The sequence below is a fragment of the Chionomys nivalis genome, chromosome 23 (genome assembly GCF_950005125.1).
Source record: "Chionomys nivalis chromosome 23, mChiNiv1.1, whole genome shotgun sequence".
Taxonomy (NCBI): domain Eukaryota; kingdom Metazoa; phylum Chordata; class Mammalia; order Rodentia; family Cricetidae; genus Chionomys; species Chionomys nivalis.
In genome coordinates, this window is record NC_080108.1 from 16,120,818 (window position 1) to 16,141,646 (window position 20,829).

At 41.5% G+C, this 20,829-nt stretch overlaps 1 protein-coding gene across 5 annotated transcripts in view; it reads left to right on the top strand.

Moving 5' to 3' along the window:
• Positions 1-13,710, top strand: part of Ntrk3 (neurotrophic receptor tyrosine kinase 3) — a 354,575-nt gene extending 340,865 nt beyond the window's left edge. For 3 of the 5 annotated variants that reach the window (XM_057756144.1, XM_057756141.1, XM_057756142.1), the window contains 2 exons: positions 8,140-8,298; positions 12,159-13,710. In XM_057756144.1, the coding sequence (XP_057612127.1) occupies positions 8,140-8,298; positions 12,159-12,344 (345 nt within the window). In that variant the 3' untranslated portion in view covers positions 12,345-13,710. Of the gene's footprint in view, positions 1-3,047; positions 3,090-8,139; positions 8,299-12,158 lie in introns of all 5 variants that reach the window. The other 2 variants (XM_057756147.1, XM_057756143.1) reach the window with 1 other exon arrangement.
• The last annotated feature ends 7,119 nt before the right edge of the window (positions 13,711-20,829 follow it).

The window sequence follows — 20,829 nt, forward strand, 5'->3', positions numbered from 1 at the left end:
TGTGTGGTATTCATGGATATAGCTTAGTTGTTTTAAATTGAAATTTATCTGGGTGTCTTGTAGTTTTATCCAAAGCCTTACTGATATGGGAGTCATATTGTGAGAGCCTTTAGCACTGTTTTAGTGGGTAATGGGTCAAGTGCTCTCCACTGCAAAGGAACAGGGTCACCAGGAAGCTGCTTGGACAGAAGGTCCACAGGAGGTTTCCCTGCTTCATGTAGGTTTGGGAACAGTTGATGACTTTTCTTATTGCTCCGTAGCTAATGAATGTCTTTGGAATGGGTATCTGAAACTGGACTTGGTCACCTACCTTGTATCCTTACTAGGGGTCTGGAATCCTTCAAAATCTTCATGGTCTCTGGGTTTAAGGAGAATTTTATGGAGATAGTGTGACTCATGCTGTTTTGTGTTGATACTCATATATCTGGAATGATGGTTTTCATGGGAAGCAGACTTAATAATTAAAGACGTTTCATATTCTTAACATACATGATGGTCTAAGACACAAAGACCATGGTGAATCCTGCACAGGTTCAGTGACAGAAACAAAAGAAGAACTGGTCTTGGGATTCCATGGCCACCTAATTTCTATAGGCTGGCATCTAAACCCAAAGAACAAAGCCTCTCCTAAGCAATCCCTCCTTCTAGGTTTCCTAATTCCCACCTTTGTTGGTCATGAGAGTGTTTAAGAGAGGACAGAGGAAGGCAGTGATGGGCCGTGGAAGGTGTCCCAAAGCAGCAGGGCATTCTTCCCAAGAACATTCTATTCCAAGTTTCATTTCCTAGATTTTTTTCTAGATTTATTATTCGGCATATTTCCTGGATCTTAATAGTTTATGTTGCCCTTTTTCAAGATTAGCCTCAAGATCTTTAAAGCTATCCCTTAGAGAGCTCTGGTCACAAGCTGACATTACTCATGCAAAGCTTGGGCAAGTCATCTTATTTTCATCGGAGAAGTGGGCACAATAGAGGCACCTGTTGCCCCCAAATAGGGACAGGATGAAACAAGAGAATATATGACATCATTATTCGTTAATTGGTACTGTTCTTATCTCTGAGATTATGGCTTCCTGATAGCTTTTGTCTGGGTAGGTTTTAGGGTGGAGATATTTGTCATGAGTGTTTTATCATTATGAATTGTTAGACCACTACCTTTCCCAGACTTAGTCTTCTAGTTATGCTGGAAGGAAATCAATATGGGTTCTTATGGACAATAAAGGAAGTTAGATTTGCTGTGCTGTCCAGGGGTATGCGAAGATGTATACAGTAAGATGTGTGTTCACATCTCTGCACTCAGTGATACCCAGGAGGTTTTTTGTATCCATGATTCTGAGGCAGCCTTGTTGCTTAATTCATATTTTGAAGTTGAAGAAACTTAAGTTCCTAAAGGCTAAGTACTCATCAAAAATCATACCAAAATTTAGGGTTTCTTGACTTCCAATTTTTGCTGGTTTTGTCATGTTAAGGACCTTACTCCTTGAAGAATGGAGCATAAATTTCACCCACCTTGGTGGTGCTACTCAAGAGTCTTCTAAAGGGGCCCCTGTGACCAGCTAGTGTTCTTCTGACACTTGTCTGCTCAAACACTTAGACCCATCGCAGTTCGCACCCCACACTCTTGAACACAGAGACTTCAATTTAAAATATTCTCCGTATTGTATATAAAAAAAAACACCCACTGAGACACATACTAGCATCAAGTGAAGGATTCCATTATTTGAAATTATATACCCAGGGTGATGTGTTGGAACATCACAGATTTCTGTTCCTTTTCAGTCAAAATATCAGATGAGACAACCATTCTCGCATATTATATCACAAGCATACTTCTTTTACAAAATTGATATTTTTATGTGTACTTATATCTGCTGGTTTCTGTCTGTATATTCAAATGTTTGTGTTTGATTTTATCTTGGAATTTTAAAGTGCATTATGTGATCGTTGTAAAATTTCAAACACTATAGAAATACATATAACAAAAACTGCAACTTTCTTACTTGCATCTCTAGAGAAAATTACGGCTTAGTATCTTTCTGGACTCCTTCATAAAATCTACAACATCACACACGATTACTGTGTGTTTTATTTTGTTTATGTATTTCTTTCCATTTTTACATGAACGAGAATGACAAAGTGTATTTATCAATAAATTATGTTTTTGCCTACTACAGTTATTGTTTTGGACATAACTAGATACCAGTACAAGTAGCATTTTTGCATTCTGTTTTAATTCTCATATATACCTTTGAAAATGAACATATCCATGCTTTTAGAAACAGCAAAGAAAGGCCTTGAACCAAATAATTTTGCCTGCACACAAGGAAATAGTTTTCTACTATTTCTGCAGTGAAACCGATGGATTTAAAGACTCTTGCAACATCAGTGTGGTCAGATAAAACAAAAACTGTACCTTCAGAAGCCGATTCCAGTCTCACCCCTGGCATCAGAATATCAGGCCTCACACCTTCTCCTGTGTCAGATAGCAACCTTTCTTTTCCCTTTTTATCAAGTGTCTTTTAAATACATGTCTATGCTCTTTTACTTGGCATCTCTTCATTTGTTTGTGACCATTTGTAGCTATTTTGTGGTTTGTCTGCTCAGTCTTTACTCATCTGTCTGTTGGTTTGCTTGTCTAACTGATGTGAAGGACTGCTATGAATCACATGGACTTTAATTCCTTGTCTGTCCCAGCACTGGGGAGGCAGAGGCAGAAGGACTTCCTCCAGCTTGAGGCAAGCCTGGTTTACACAGAAACCTTCCAGGCCAGCCTGGGGCTACATAGCAAGACTATTTTACAAATAATTATTATTAGTAGTAATGATTATAATAATTTGTATGTTACATATGTTGCAGATATTTCTGTCATTTGTCTTTTGATTATGAATTTTGTCTTTGCTATTTAATTTTACGAAATTGTGTCTATAAATTATATCCTTTATGACTTTTTAAGTGTATGTCATGTAGGAAGGTCTTCTACTCCTGAGGTTATACAAATACCTTTATAAGTTTTCTTCTAATATTCTTATTGTTTTGTTTTTTATGTTTAGCTCTTTAATCCATCTGGAAATGATTTTTGTATATGGTGTGAGGTAGGTATCTAAGTGTATTTTTTAAATGAATAGTTCATTGTCCCAACACTTTAATTACTAACCCATCATTTCATATATTAAACGCTAGTATTTATACATGGTTCTGCTTCCAGGCTTTCTATTTGGTTACACTAATATGTTGTCTATCCTTATGCTAAATTCAGAGTGTTCATTATATAGTGCAATCAAATATTTTACTTATCTGATGAAACAAATCCCCATCATTGTTCTAGTTCAACAAGTCTTTAATTAAGCAATCAGTACTCTGGATAAAGTTTGGATTCATTTTGTCAGTTCCCATAACGCATTCCATTGGGGCTTTTTAAATTTATATTGCGCTGAAGTTTGCAATTATATTTGAAGAATGAATGAGAGGCTTATCCCACCAAACCTTCTTATTGAAGAAAATGACATAACTGTGTCTAAGTGGGTCCTCTTTTGTGTTCTTTTGCCTGAACAGACCTATACATCTAAAGCCGAGTTATGTCTCAGAGTTTTAAGCGCTTTCTTGATACTATACAGTTTTATTTTTCAATTACGTTTTGAGATACTATGGTATTGTTAGGTACAATTGGTCTATTGTGTTTCTATATGGGTATCTTACTGAGCTACAATAGTTTCAATTTCTTTTTAGTTAGTTGTTTTGAATAATATGCTATTTCCAGACAGCAATTTTGATTCTTCTGTTTCAACATTTTATTATATATTTATTTTTAAACATAAATATTTTATTAATTCTTTGAGAACTCTTCATACCATCTGTTATGATCATGCCCGACTCCTCTCTGTAACTCCTTCCGGATATATCCCAGCTCCACAATCCACAAACTTTGTGACCTTTTCAAAATGTAGTAACTCATAGACTTGACTTTGTTCTGGCTGTGTGTCCATCCACTGAAGTGTGGTTGACCTATCCTAGGAGAAGATTGTCTCTCCCCTAGAAACTATAACATCTCCCTAACACCTCAATCAGGGGTTGGGTCTCATGGCTTCCTCTCCCCTCCATGCTAGGATGCTAATGCTTGCAACAGGCAACCGCAGCAGCTGTGAGTTCAGGACCGCATCGTTCTTGTGATGTCCAGAAGACACTGTTTTTGCTCTGGTCCTCCCCCTCTTTTTTTGTGGACCCTGAGCTTGAGGAAAGAGTGTGATACACATGTCCCATTTGTGACTGGACTTTCACAAGCACTTATTCTCTGCAGGTTGACCAGTTGTTAGTTTCTGTGTTAAGCACCATTGGCTGCATAAGGAGACTTTCCTGATGAGGTCTGAGAGTTGCACTAATCTAGGCATAGAAAGATATGTATTTAGAAGTCAGTTTGGATACTGTGTCCATTTAACAAAATAATTACTTTGTTACATTGCCTTGGATTTCCTGGACAGCTTTGCAAAATCAAGGAAAGAATGTCCTTTCTGTTCTAAGGTTTTTCAGGCATTGTGATAGTTAACCTGTTACTTAAAAAAAAGTTTTCTTCCTTACTCATAGATTAAGGATTTCAACCAGGAAACAATAACTTTAGTATCTTTTGAAAGAATGCTTTTTCTTTATTTACTTCTTAGTTAGGCAAATGGAATAGTAGATTTCCTAAGTTGTTTTGCTTGTTGTGTGTTTTGAATATAATACAATAAGTTATTCATATTTGGCATTTATATTTAGGACAGAGATAGCTCTATCAGTACATATAGATACAATCTTTTTATCTGAATTTATATATTTGAGGTTCTATGTTGTTAGACCATTTCTGCCTAGTGAAATTTAAACCACAGAGAATGGTTTGAGAAAGTATCTATGCTTTTTACACTGGAAAAATACAGGTCAGGCAAACTAGTAGAATTCACAAACAAGACCATCTTTTTGTTTTCTTTACATGTGTATTTTATTTTCTATAAATTTAATATTTTGCCATCAAATTTTCTACATTTTCAGATTTTCACTAATATTTTCTAGTAAATCAGTCACTGAACTTCTATTTTAGGAATTACTGATGTTTTAATTTTAGCATTTTACAGTTTTCTCTTCTACATTGTTCATTAACATGGCCAGTGATTCTTATGACTTTGGAAGACAAGCAATTCATTATGTAGATCAAGTGAGAGTTTTGTCTTTTTTATCTTTGTTTGTTTGAGCACTGTTTTGATTTATACCAAATCAGTTTCATTTTCAAATTTTGTTTTTATTGTTTATTTATTTTTATTCTCTTTCTATATTTTTATAGGGCCTACTTCCCTTTAAAACTGAATCTTTTCTTAGTATAGTTATATAAAACTACTCAAATTCTACATATTTTTTTCTAAGGATTACCCCAATTTTTTCATATGGTTCAATGGTAAGACTCTAGTTTATGCTCTAAAAATAGTTTTAAATATTGTTTTCACCAAATATCATTTTAGATGCTCCCAGTGAACCTTTTAATAGATTAATCCTTTGTTGTTACTTCCGGTTTGCTTTATTTGGTAAGGGAGATGTTTCTTGTTCTTATAATGGACTTATTTTTCCTTTGAAATTTCAGATGTGTTTGAGGTTTTAATACGTGGTTGGAGTTTGTAATTAAAAATAATTTTAGTGTGTATTAGTTTTCCATTGTGGTGGCTTCATCAGTTTTTAAGTCTTATTTTGTTCATTACAAATGTAAAGATCTCAGTGTATTTCATGTAATACTATTGTCGTACCTGAGAACACAAGTTCAAGATTATCCTAATGTTGGATATTTTCAACTTTATATATAATAGTGAATTGAAATAAACATGACATAAGCCTTTTTAATAGTAAATTGCTGACATTCAGGGCTTCTCAACTTCATATGGGAAAGAATACGAAATGTCTAAAAAGAAATTAATAAAGGAAATTTAATTGGCCATACACATCTGCATATTCGTCTATATGAAATGCATGCTTGTGTATGCGCATATGCTCCTATATGGCTGATTATATTTTACTTTTATCGTCTGTCCTTTCATTGCTTTATTTTCGGTGTTTTGTAATTTTGTTTTAAGTACAGCTTTTCTAAATAAGGTAAATCTTGATTTTTAATCTAAAATTTTCCTCCCAAGTTAGAGGCAGTAACAACCCACTTATACTATCTACAGAGTTTTAGACTTCTCTACCATTTTGTAATCTTTGTTCATTATTGCGGCTCTCCCCGTTTGTGGTGTCTTTTGTAAGATGGAAGATTTTGATGCTGCTGCCTGACATAGGCTGGGAAGCTGTATGTAGTATTTTTTATTCTTCTGGAAGCTGCTTTAAGTTTTTCACAAGTGCAGTTTAGTGTAAATTGTTGTGATCAATAATTGATTGGTATCTATAAGTGTTCTTTCTCCTCTCTTAATGATAAAGTCTTTATTGGGCTTTTAATTATTTCTGTATCTACTCTTCTCTGCACTTACAGTTAAAATCATATGGAAATTTCATGTCCCATAATTAGCTGAGCAGCAGCAGCAGTGGTACTGTTAACATTATTGGTGATATTACTTACTCCATGCTTCTATTTTATAGGAAGCCCTTATTAGTTACTGTATTACCTTTAGTCACCAATTTAGCAAGCGTTATTCAGATTTACATTGCATTGTTGTGGTCCGTTTGCTCTGTGGTTGTGGAATTCAGGCCATTGCATTTCGCGCACACCTTTTCTTTTGTTCTTCTCAAACCATCCTTTATCAATTCCTGGTGATTTTGTCTGTGCTTCGTTTTCTTTGAAGGCCTGTATGTAGGGAAGGGTCCTGTTCTTTGTTTCTCAGGCGGGAGTATCTTGCCTTGTCTTTACGGTCAAAGTGAGAGTAGACTGATTTCAGAAATCCCAGGTGACAGGTGGCTTTTCTAAAAATCCTGACGATTGGTTTCTCCTGAGACGTTTCCAGTGGATAAGACGCGCACTATCTGTCCTTTTAGATAGGAGGTTTTCACCTCCTTAGTCATCCACTTCCCAGTGCTCATTGTTGACGTCCATCCAACTGGTCCATCAGGGAAAGATGTTTGTGTTAGCAGTTTACTGGGCCACATAACCCAGAACTCCTTCCTTTTCAAACCAACAGCAAGCACTTTCATAACAAATTTCACCTATTAGTCCAACTTCTGATGTTCTGCTTGCTAACAATACAGTTCGTGCCTGAGTCTTGAAATATGTGGTGAACTTTCTTTCATGTGGGCTAGTATCTCTAACCCACTGGGTAGTGACTACTTATGGAGAGCTTCCCCCCTCAGTCATAACCCAAATGTCTGACCCTCTCAGTCACTTTCTCTTACCTTTGACTCTCATAGGTAAACACACTAGCAGTGTCTCTTGAGGCTGATTTTAAAGACCATATCCTCTGTGTTGTATCTTACCAAACATTTTGAAGACTCTTGTCTCCACCCAATCTCTTAGGGGCATCTATCCTGTTCACATGAAACACAGATTCTACATTGTGATAAAAAATTTAAGTGAGAGGTGGTGGCACATGCCTTTAATCCCAGCACTCGGGAGGCAGAGGCAGGCGGATCTCTGTGAGTTCGAGGCCAGCCTGGTCTACAAGAACTAGTTCCAGGACAGGAACCAAAAAGCTACAGAGAAACCCTGTCTCGAAAATCAAAAAAAAAAAAAAAAAAAATTAAGTGAGAGCAGAAATTAATAATCTACAGATTATCTGTCCGTAGTATATATTTGTGCTCTGATTACCTTTGTCAAGGGGTCTAACTCAATGCCTGTGGCCACTCTGATGCCTGGAGCACACACCGTGATTCTCCTGGCTTCCTCCTGGAGTTGTCTTTAAGGGAGATTTTAAGATTCTATTCTAGCACCAGGCAATTAGGTCTCTCTCACTTCAGATCACCTTTTAGTTCTCATGCTCAGTGTTAAGAAGTCTGCCTTCTTCCCTCAGGTCTGACCTATAGCTGCTTTCAGTATGCTGTTCACTGATGTGAGCGTCTCCATTCACCTATGAGTTCAGGTTACCTAAAGCATGACCACGTTAGGATACAATGCATGGAGGGTGCATTTATATAAGAAAGGTAGAGACTTTTGGTTAACTTGGTCGATTTGATAACTCTATGTGCCTCTGTCTTTACCCTTTTTAGGTGGGAGGACACACCATGCTCCCCATCCGCTGGATGCCTCCTGAAAGTATCATGTACCGGAAGTTCACCACGGAGAGTGATGTGTGGAGCTTTGGGGTTATCCTGTGGGAGATCTTTACCTATGGGAAGCAACCATGGTTCCAGCTCTCCAACACAGAGGTACCAAAGGGATGGGTCAGGATCCGGTCTGGGAGAAGACTGATGATAGCTATCACAGAATAGGGATTGCATACAGTGTACAGACAGTGGGCTGTTGTGGGAGCAGAAGGGATGCAGGCAAAATCGGGGGAGGGGGGAGATCTTAGTGGAGGAAAGTTTGTAAGTACAGAAAATGAATATGACTGCCATCGGAGCTTAAAGTCAGAAATCTACACCGAGGCATGAGCCAGGCTTCTGTCTGTTCTACTACACATAAACAACAACCGCCACAAAATTAAAACATTTCACCAAGAGAGAAAAATCAAAACAAAGAGCAGCTGGAGTTTTCTATTGTGCCATCTTGTGGAAACACCTACTATGTAGTGTGTCTACAGAAGGGGGTCCCCAAAGTTCTGAGCAACCCCAGGCACAGGGAGGCACGGGTCCCAATTTGTCTGAAAAGGCGAAGTTCACATGATTAACAGAGTTGTGTGCAAGTGTCCAACTACAGCACAATAATATATATTATCATATTTTTGTAATTTCAGTTTATAATGAGTTACGCTAGTAGATGATGCATTTTGACAGTAAATAACGATTGTCAGCAGGTACTTCTCTATGCATCTCTGGTGCAGTAACTTGAGAATCTTCACAAAAACACCTCACCTCTTGAGCTTTGGTTTTGTTTTTGTTTTTGTTTTTCGAGACAGGGTTTCTCTGTGGTTTTGGAGCCTGTCCTGGAACTAGCTCTTGTAGACCAGGCTGGTCTCGAACTCACAGAGATCCGCCTGCCTCTGCCTCCTGAGTGCTGGGATTAAAGGCGTGCGCCACCACCACCCAGCACCTCTTGAGCTTTGGGTCAAAGAAAGGGGGTTACTTGGCATCTTGGAAGAAGCTGTCTGTCATAGAGTACTTAACAAGGAGATGGCTTGGCTTCTATTTTTAAATGACATATCTTATCTATGTGCAGAACAGAGCCATTGGACCCAGGAATTCAGCACAGTCCACAAACAGTGTAGGTGGGACTCCTGTAGCAGCAGACTTACAGAAAATGTCAGCATTTGGTGCTCTTTTTGTTTTTTGAAATCATCACCACTAAGGCCTTTTTGTATTAAAATATTTTAATATTCAAGAAAGTATTTTTTTTCTTAAAAGCTATGTTCATTTCCTGACCATTTGAGCACATTTCAAAGACCACAATGTAAGGCTGGGGATGTGGCTCAGTTGGTAGACCATTTGCCTAACATGTAGGAAGCCCTTGATCTTCTGTGCTACATATTCAGGCATGGTGACCCCTGCCTGTAATCCCTGCACACAGGAGATGTAGGTGGTAAGATCAGGAGTCCAAGGTCATCCTTTGCTTCATGCAATTTGAGGATGGCCTAGATCTCATGAGACCTTGCCTGAAAAGAAAACAAGGCATTTCTTTATATCTGTGATATTTTACTATACAGGTACTTAATGGAACCTGACCTCAATTTCCAAAGTATAACAAACATTTTAGTGGTCTTACAGAATAAGGAAAGAGTGTACATAGAAGCTATTTGTTGTGGATTTTATTTAAATTGGTACTCTTTTCCTGGGGCATGGTACACACATTTGCACATATAGATACATGAATGGGAACTTATATGCGTGCAAATACACACATGCATGCACCTGGGCTCAACCTCCATGATATTTGGTAACCAAAGAGAGAAGAATCCCTGGATGGGGGTGATGTTGGTGTTAAAGAACTTTGTCATGGATCCCTAAGATGGGTAGAGTGGCTAATGGGGTGCTTATGGCCTCTTTGAAGGTGGTGCAGTGGGGCCCTACCCTTGAAAGCAGGCTTTCTTCCCTCAAGCCCTCCCCTTGCTCTGTCTACAGTGGCAGCTGGGTATAGGCAGTCACTGGTAATGGGCTACATTGTGGAAGTTTATAACCTGGCTGGTTCTGCTTTAGAGAAGATGCCAGTGGGTGCCTTCAGTTTAAGCCTAAGCAGCAGCTATTGCAGCTTGACGTAGAGATCCTTCTTCATGAAGGTGGATAGAAGAGAGGTGAAATCTGGGAGAGGTCTGATGCTGATATCATGGTAAACACAGCACCTGGAGACTTACCAAGTTGGCAAAGAAATGATCCCAAAGTGCCATCCCAGACTCCATGGTGAGCGTGAATAGTAGGAGCTGGCACAGTGAAGGTCATTCCTGGTCAGTTATGTGAGATACCCAGAAACCCAGGAGAAGGCCCTGTTCTGCGGGATGCAGAGATAGATGGGGGAGGGAGAAAAGGAGGATGAGCAGAAGAGAGGAACAGAGGAGAAATGGGAGAGAGGGATGTTCTTGCCCAATGAAATGCATGCTAATGGGGAAGAGAAGGCAAGCATTTGCTCAGATACCAGAGTTCAGAAAGTGTTTTGTTCCCTTTTTGAAAAATGCAGATAATTTAGTTTCAGTAAAGAAATGTCTGACCAGAAGAGCCAAAGGGGATGTCATGAGTTGATACAATGCAGTGTTCCGGATGGAATCCTGGAATAGCAAAAGAAAAAGAGGTCAAAAACTAAGGCAATGTGGGTAAACAATGGCATTTGGATAATAATAGATTAACAAAATGCAGTGTGTAATATGCTAATAGCAGGCAGATGGCAGATCATAATAGAAACCATATATACTTTTTGCAACTTTTCTTTCAACACGACGTTTTAAAAACAGAGTTTATTTTCTTGCTATTGTGAATAATGCAACCATAAACATAAGCGTGCGAACGTCCGTGGTAGGATGCAAGTTCTTTAGGTATATATACCCGGGAGCAGAGCGGCTGGGTCGTGTGATGGCACCGCTTATAACTACTTGAGAAACGCCCATGCTGAGGTTTCTAGCCGGGCTTCCAATGTTTGTAAGCATGTATACATGTAAGAGTGAGCGTGGATTAGGTTACGAAACCAGAAGATAGGCGATGGCAAGAGAAGAGGCCCTGGGGGACACCTGCAGGAGGGACAGTAGGACACATGAGATGTGAGAGCAGAAAGGATGCTATGGAGGTAGAGGAAGTATAGAAAGTGGTATCAAGGGGAGGGACAGAAAATGGCGGGAAGAGAATAAACGCAACCAAATAAAACCAAAACGCCAGAATGAAGATTAATACTGTGTTTTCTAATTAGAAAAGTAAAGTCTAGTGTTAAAATTAAGGAAAAGATGGGGAAATAGGGTCTTAGAGTGGGAATACACTCCAGAGTACAAGATACTTGTGTTAAAATGTCCTTATGTATCGCAGTACTGTGTAGAATGGATACAAACCAATGGGAAAGTAACTAATTCTTTTAAAATGTACCTGGACTGAGAGTGTTGATAAGTAGTGCAAAAATTGCCTGCTCCTGAGGCCCTGGGTTCAATTTCCAGCATTTAAAAGAAAATGCCTTTGAGTAATTGGAAGTGAACTGTAAAGAACAAACCTGGGCCTCCTGCATCTGAAGCATCCCTTTGGTACAGCGCAGTTTTTCTTGTGCATTTGCTCCTGCTAGAAATCCAGACCCCAGTCTTCCAGACAAGGGTGATGAGGTCCCTGGAGGTTAACTGACTTGAACTGGCTGGCCCACCCAAGGAGTGGTGACTCTGGTAGCTCACAAAGAGCTGTGGGCAGCTGACGAAAGCCGGGAGCAGGGAAGAGGACCGACTGGTTGTAGAATCTCAAAAATAATTTTTAAAATGAATATCAATGAAATACTTTACAAAACATCTGCACAGGCTTAGAAGAAAAGCAGTCCTGCCTCCTACCCAGACATCAACCTGAGCATATGGCAATGATGAGTTAAGTTGTCATCTGTTGCTAGGTAGGAGTCCCAGGACCAAGGGTGAACTTTGCATGAATTTCTGGATATAACCTCTCTATTCTTGCTTTCTCAGGTCATTGAGTGCATTACCCAAGGCCGCGTCTTGGAGAGACCCCGAGTCTGCCCAAAAGAGGTATATGACGTCATGCTGGGGTGCTGGCAGAGGGAGCCTCAACAGCGGCTGAATATTAAGGATATCTTCAAAATCCTTCAGGCTTTGGGGAAGGCCACTCCAATCTACCTGGACATCCTCGGCTAGTAGGACTGGTGGCCAAGCATTTATACTCTGTTGCCTCCTCTCTCCCTGCCTCATATCCACTTTCTCCTCATCTCAACTCCTTTCTTCCATCTTTGACTGAAATGAACATCTTCATATAAATTCAAGTGCCTGCTACACATACAACACTGAATTTAAAAACAAAACAAAACAAAAGAAAGAAACCCTGTAAGGCAGTTTGACATATATATTTATATATATATACATAACTATCTATCTATCTATATCTACAGAGAATTACCTTCTCTAATACATAGAGACGCTGCTGATACAGAAAACCCTAAGACATTAACAACTGAGAAACATTTTAAATATTATTATTAACACAAATGAAATTCCCTTGACTTAAGCTGTGGCCATGCTTCCTCAGCTCTGACTTTCCAGAGCTCTTCATCTTGACCGGCAGAGAGGGAGGATGGGAGGAAGGCATGGTGACGCACAATCATCCATGCGCATGCGCGACCCATTGGCCGTGCTTGGCAAGGAAACAATTCTGGAAGTCCAGGCCCTTTGGAAACATCTCCGGCCTGCCTTGACCTTCGCCTCCACTCTCCTCCCCTTTTCTTCCTCTTTGGGGGCAGTTTTCTAATTTTTTTCCATTCTACAAATATATAGTCCTGATGCTTTTGGGAATCAGCAATGACACCTACGAGCAACTACTGAACAAAAGCCAACACCAGATCCCACGAGAGCAAAGCCATCCACGGCCCGGTTAAATGCCGAGCAAGTCAGGGCGGGGGGACTCCGGGAAGAGCAAACCCCAGCCTTCTGGATGTAAATCACGCTCAAGTTCCTTACTGGGTTTGAAGAGCTTCGATCCTCTGAACCTGAAGAACTGGATTTAAATTGGTGGATTTAAAGACTCGAACCAAGGAAGTAAAAACAGCTGAGAATCCAATCAAGGCACTACCACTCATCTTTCCATCACTGGGAAGACTCTTTGGCCTGTCCTTGTCTTTTCAAGCCCTTGGGGAGTTGGGAGGTTTAGAGTCCACATTCTCTGGGGTCATCTCTTAATGTGGACACAGAGGCTTCGGGGCTCTGGGATTTGCTTATTTGCTTGTAGATCATGATTAGGCGTCCCCGTGGGTCTTATTTTCTTATCTCGCTTTCCCCACATCCCGAGGTTCTCTCGAGTCCTGGGTAAACCCCATTGCTAGGGAAGAAATCCAGCTGAGAGCCTGAGGCATGTGTGTTTCGAGGAGCCAGACACTGGCATTGGCAAAAGTCAGCAGAGAATCTACTTGGCACCTGCGTTGGGCCCTTGGCATTCGCCTCACGTTTTAAGCCCTTGGAAGGATTGATACATCTGCCTTTGAGTTGTTGCGAAAAAAGGCAGGGACTGAGAAATCGCTCTGTGGGCTGGGTGCGTGTGGGGAACGGGGGGGCGGGGGGGGGAGGCGGTAACTGAAGCTTCTCTGGAAGCTGTCCAGTGAATGAGTGACCAGTGCCGCAATTTTGCCATCCGAATGAGGTCCAAGTGCTGACCAGGGAGTGAGAATGAAGCATCTGGTCTGGGGCCCGTCCCCTAAGCCCCCAGCTCCAGGGAGAATCGCTGCCTTCCCAACTGTGTTGCTGAGGATGGCAAAAGAGGCGATCTCTGGACAGCTCTCACACACAACAAAGAAACGCCCCCAGGAGCCGCACCGAGCCATCTTGCTGGGGAGGAGGGGATGTGCCCCTCCTAGGGTACCCGTCTCTCCACCTCATCCCAAGCACAGAACTACCTAACAGACATTTTCTTACCAGAAGCTCCCAGGAACCGCCGACATACCATTCCTTGCCAGTTGAAAAACTGTCTGCAGCCTAGATATCCCGACCAGTCAAAGGCAGCTGAAGTATGGGCAACTCCGTGGCGGGTTTAGGACTGGATTACGTGTTTGTGATTTTACTTTTCTTTTTTAAATACCAACAAATGTTTTTATTCAACTAGAAAAGAGCTGTGCTCAGATTGTAGCCATGGTTGGAATTCAGGGATGGGCAAGCCTGCTCAGCTGGACTGGGGAGAGAGCTGGGTCAACTAGGAATTCAATGTGGAACTTTTTACTCCACTGGGTGCCCAGCCCCTGAAGTTGTCAGGGAGAGGCTCTTTGGATTGATCCCTTCAAAAAAGAACGCTTTGCTGTCCTGTGGCAATGACTTCTCTTATTATGCCTTGATTCAGTCCACCTGAGGCTTTGGTCTCTGCTGGGGATATGAGCGCTGGGTGGTAGTTTCCATCCCAGTTTTTATCCTGTAGCCAAGGGGAGACATTGCCGGGCAAGGGATGACTGGGGGTGGGAGCTGAGGAGAAAGGGATTCCTAGTTAGGGGGGATGCTCCGTGTGTGTGGTGGGTGTTGCTGGAAGGAGTGGAGGTCCGGCACTCCTTCCTGTGTGGGAGAGCTGGGAGAAATGACAAGGCGGAAGTTGCTCAAGGGTCCTTGTGCTACTTCCATGAGCTTCCACACTGGCAGCCGGGGTACCTCCTCTCTACATCCTCCACTATCAGCCGCCTGTGTATCAGTAAGTGAGAGAGGGGACAGTGGAGTTAGGAGGGGTGCAGAACGGGGTCAAACTTCTTCCTATCCCGGCAACCTCCCCGTGTCAAGGAGTTTTTCCATGTGAACCTTGGAAGGTAGAGAAAGGCCTTGCGGCTGCTTCCAAGGGTAAGGACACACAGAACAGGCTTTGGATAGTGACGGCTCTGGGGTGTGCAGAGCGTCTTACTCCTCTGTGCTGGCACAGAACGCATACGACTCACTTCACTGTGCCATGTTTTCCTTATGTGCAGAGTAAGGGGGGGGGCTTGTTATGCCCCCATCCTATTCTAGCTCTCAGTCTTTAGCTCCTAACAGCAGGGAATCACTGTGCCATTTTTTTCTCTTAGCTCACTCTAGAATGCCTAGAAAATCCTCCTTTGGCCTAGTGCAAGCAGAAAGCAGTTGTCTCTGAGGACGCACTGTACTTGGGCTGGGGTTGGTTCCAGCAAGTCAGTCCTATCCTCCTCTTCCTCCCTTGTCAAAACATGCACGAGTCTAAAGTGTCTGAGACTACTTTAGCTTGGGGTGGAGGGGACATTGTCTCATTCCCTACCCTAGCCTTCCCCTATACCAGAAAATTGTTATTGGTGGTTTATTTATTTATTTATTATTTATTTATTTTTAAAGAGTCTAATGTGGTCCGATGAGTCTAGAATTGATATCTCATAAGCCCATGTAGCTGCTGCCACCTGCTTCATCCTGCTTCCTACATAAATGTGTCTACCCCATGCCAAATTGATTTAGTACTTAGCTTGAAGTCAACTGCACTGTGAATGCTCATGAATGGTCTGGGGAACCCATGCTTATCTCTGTGCCCTGTCACTGTCACATGGACCCCTCCTGAACTGACAAAGAGTGACGTGGCTGTCCGTTGTAGAGCTGGGAGTCGTGGCCAAGGGTCCTTTTAGTTATGTGCTCTGGCCAAGAACCTGATGCTCCTTTCTGATTTCATCTCTGAACTAAGAGCGGTTGCCAAGGGTTACTCAGTCTTCACTACTCAATAGACAAAGGACTTGGATCCTTCCTCCACTCAGCAGATCATGCAATTATTCCCAGAGACAACTTTTCGCCAGAGGCGAAGATCCTCCATTTTTCCAGGCTTGAGGTGAACAGTTTTGTTCACCTCTGGTGATGCTTACCTTGTGGAACACACTAGTGCAAGTACTTCTGGTGCTAAACACTATGGAAATCAGTACCAATGGAAGAGCTTTACAGCAGAAGTGAGGATGAGTGAACCCTGCAGGAAGAGCACTCCGACAGTGGAAAGACCATTGAGAACCCTGCCTTCATGCTTGGCTAACCCATGTGATTGTGGCTAAGTCAACATTTCTTTAATTATCAGTCTCCTCCCCTCCCCCTCCCTGAGATATACAGAGTTAGAACAGATGGACCCTTAGAATCTACTTCAGTTTGAAAGGCTATTTTGAGTCCTATCTACTCCTTATTCTCTAAGGTTGTTTGCTATGAATGAGAGATGAAAGGAGAGGAGGGAAAGGCAGAAAAGTTGCTCTTGACAAAACTGACCATAAAGGGAAGTAGAGAATATTTTGTGCCTGGTATGTTTGAGGGACACTGGTGCAGGATCTAGGCACACCAGTCGGGAAGTTGAAGTTTGTCTTTTTCAGGAGAAGCTGTGCTTCTCTTTCAGCCTTCTTCCTGACTTCACGTGCCCATATTTCAAGTCTGAAATATGGAGACAGTCCCATCCACCTCCCATGAAAAGCAGTAGTAATCTGGACTCTGGGTCAGAAACCAAGAGATTTTTTTTGCATGTACCTACTTTCTTCCCATTCTTTTATATCCAAGAATAAGGCTGGTGGGATACTTGTTTCCCTTTTCTGAACCAAAAGCAGCAGTAAAATCTTTATACTTAACTGAGAGTTTTTGCAATCTCTGAAATTCTCTGCTTAGAGGGGAGCATAGAAATGTTTGTGGATGATGATCAGTGAAATCTGATTCCAGCAGTCCCAGGAGCCACCCTCAAACATCTCCACCGTGTCTAGTGTCTGCTTTGGTTAGGCACCAATCTGCTAAAGTGCACAAGGTGTTTACCTCAGAGCCAAAAAAAAAAAAAAAAAAAATCACCTTGAGCTGTAGTCATTCAGTATGATTTTATTTCTTTAAGATCCCCATTATTTGGTACCAAGTAATGTTTCAACTAGTACTTACCAGGGCTGGAAGGGGAATCAGTGTGAACTTCAGAACCTGTTTGGGCATTGTTCGAATATCACCAGGAAAGCATTCCTTTTCAGCTTTAGTCACTTGCGTGTCATACACCCTAACGACCCATTTGATGGTGATAGAGTCAGAGAAGTCTCCCTGGAATCAGCAAACCAGTTGCAGGTTGGGATTCTCTTTTGCACTGTGTGTTTCTTCTGGAAGGGACCTGCAGAGATATTCAGAAAGGTCCCAAAGGGAAGTTGGTCATCCCCAAGTTTGATCAGCTGCTGCTCCCCACACTAAATTATGTTAACAATAACATCTGAGCATCTCAAATATCATCTCTCCTGGTTTTCTGATAGTTCACCATGCCTAAACCCTTTCCACTTATGTATTGTTTGGGATTTAGTATTGGAGATGCCAGCAAGGCAGATGAAGCCTCTCCCAGGAGGGTCAGACAAGAGAGGACCCGAGAGGATGGCAGTCTGTCATGCTCTCTGATAGGCACGGGGAATGGTGGTGGAGGCAGTGACTATTTGCGTCAGTGCACAGGGACTTGCATTTTGGCTTCTGAACAGGACTTCTGTTTGTCTGGTGCATTCTCTCCAAACACTGTGTGCGTGCAAGCATGCACATGTGCAGTCCATGCAACAAGTTTCTGATGTGCCAACTGAGGGTCCTTTCTGTGAGATCTGCAGAGATATGGGCTCCACCTGAGAGAACTTGCAATTCCCTTTTTCTTTTCTTTTCTTTTCTTTTCCTTTCTTTTCTTTTCTTTTCTTTCCTTTCCTTTCCTTTCCTTTCCTTTCCTTTCTTTCCTTTCTTGTTAGCAATATTAAATTGCATAAAACCATGGGTTTCCTTATGACACTTTCAATATGTGAGTACCTGATTCCTCTCCATAGGCATAGAGTTCAGATTGCCCTTCCTGTGGGCAGCTAGGTTCCAACTTTTAAACCAGGCCCGATTTGACATTTGCCATAAGAATTATGTCTTAAACCAGCAAGCAAAGTTCCCTCTTTAGTAAGAGTATAAATTCTATTAATGATTTTTTCCCCTAAATCATCCAGGAATTTATTGAATCTCCAAGCACAGAGTTCTCAAGGGAAATTTATAGTCCTCAAAGTAGATGTTTCTTATAGAAGGTGGATTGTGATAACATAGAAGACAAGGAGCCTACGGAACTCCTACTTCTGAGGAGCTCCCAGGCATTTAGGTATTGCTTTCGTTTAGTATCCATGAGAGGATTCAGTTTCTTCTCATTTTAGGCAGTTGGAGATTCAGACCTCTTTCCTGCAAGAATAAAGGTAGTGTAGGCACCAGCTCCACACTGTGTAGTCTAGCATTCCTTTGGATCCCCTCAAATGAGTGAGAAATCACATGCTCAAATCCAAATCTGGTATCTATCATTTCATTTAAGAAGCTTTCATGGGAGTGTTCCTTTAAAAAGAAACTAAGTTTTTATACTATCTGGAGTAGTAGGACCTACTCAATTTCTCCCCTTGGAGATTAGCCCATGTTCTGTCTCTGTTTCAAAGCTGTCTGATGCTTACCTGGTACTCTTGAAGCTACTTCTGGACAGGAAGAAAAAGCCTGATCCAGGTAGCTTGATTTCTGCAACCCACAGGAGAGGAGTACATTTCAGTCAAGATTTTCTTCTTTCTGCTTTTTCATTTCCCCCTTTTATTCTTGGTTCACATTCTCTGGTTTCCATGGGATGGAGGATCTGGCATCTGAAACTCTGTGAAAGTCTTAATAAGAGGTGAATCCCAGGACCACAAACAGTTTGGACTTCAAACAGTGAGAAAATTGGCGCTGAATGATTCGGCACACAAAGCAGAAAACTTTCATTTCCTGCAGGCAGGATGGAATTGACTGTTATATTAAGACTTCTGAAGGAGCCCTACCCTGGAGTAATTTTAGTGCTGTCAGACAATGTTGACATCTAGATTAACCTCTGTGCAGTGGATTTGACCGCACAGCTCATTGAGATGCATGTGGCGTGTCCCTGTAAATCCCATCTGAAACCCACGGTGGCCCACCCACAGCCACCCCCTTTCCTGTCTCCGCCTACTGATCTCACAGTCCATGAACTTTTAGCTTATGGGAGCAAAGGCACTGATGCTGGGGTATGATCCTCAGAGAGGGAGTTTTGACCTTTTTGAGTCATGTTTGCTGCTTGGTCAGAGTGACAGTGCTTGTCACTGTATTGACTTTTCCCCAGAGGAGATTGCAAATCAAGGCATGAAAGCCATTCCACTGATGATGAACAGTTTTATGGCCAATCTCAAAGTAAAATGGTCTGCGGAGGAGTCAAGGGCCCACAGTTGGTCCCTAAGTATGCCTCTAGTCTTTCAGCTTTTAAGAAAACAGCAGACGCAAACAAGGTCATGACTGCAGATGAGGTGGGTGGGATCTGATGGCTGGAAGGGCTTGTCCTCTATAGAGGTGTTTCCTCTGGACCTTTTAATAAAGGCAGCCCAGGCTTCTACTCACTCGCCTGGGACAGTGCTTTCTAGGACATGTTATGATGCCATACTGAGATCCCACAGTCAGATGAAACCTTCCATGTAAAACGGCCCACACCAAAAGCACATACATGCATCTCATGCATCAAAAATTCTGAAAAGGGACCTTCAGCTTGGCCCCAGCTACCTCTGGATTCTGCAAAGCTACTCAACATAATCCCAGGCATTTCTGAAAACACAGATCAGGATTTGTGAATACCCTGCCCAAATCTGAAGAACAAATTTCTCTGCAGAGTTGTTGAATCTGACTCTCCTTCAAATTATTTTTCCTTCTTTGCTTCTTTAGTAGTGGGAGTCTCTTTGTATATTCTCAGATATTTCTTTAGGAGAATTGAAAGTTTTTAGTCAAGGACATTGTGTTTATTGACTAAGAAAATAGATTTCTAGACTGAGTAATGCAACAGCTACACAGAGGGAATCTTGATGACTTTATTTAAAAGCAATTATCAGAGTTGTGGGTTCTTCTGCCTTCTCAAACTGATAGAGAACAAATCATATTCATCTTTATGTTATTTATGACATTTATTCCCTTCCACATATAAGCAAGTGCATGCATGCAAATGCCTGCATAATTCTATTGCATAAAGACCCCATTTGTGTTGCTTTCATTGATCTCAGCATGTATGCAAAAGTGAATGCAGCACACGGGTGCTTTTCCTCACTGTCGCTCATCATTGTTTGTATTAGCAGCACAAAACCATACGATGAGGTTTTTTTTTTGTTTTTTTTTGTTTTTTTTGTTTTGTTTTTTTTCTTCAAACTTGAGGCTCCTTTGATGGCAAAAGAAAACACCCAAGTTCTCAAATTTTTCATATATAAAGGTAGGCTTCCTCCCTATCATTTTTTCAAGATTAAAAAAAAAAACCAACCAGACTGAGCCTTGATTCTGATTTTCTGTAATAAATTTTCTGAGGGAAAGGGTATCAGATTCATCATAAATATTATGTGTAAAGGTTAAGCAATTACTGGCCCAACCACTGGATATAAAACTCATGTGTTCTAATTGAACCAGGTGGCATGAAGTCCTTGGGACACAGAAAAGAGCTGAGTTAGAAGCTGGATGGTTAGGGTGCTTGGCTTGGTGGCTGAGTGAATATCAGCTCTTGACGAGCAGTAGGCAACCAAGCCGCAGGTTGTGCTCTCTCTCAATCAGCAGTGATGGGGAAAGCTCCTCTGTTCTAAGCTGTTGCTCAGATTAGTTCCCGGTGGAGTATGGCATAGCAGGTATTCCCCGGGAGCACGTTTGCAGACATCCCACT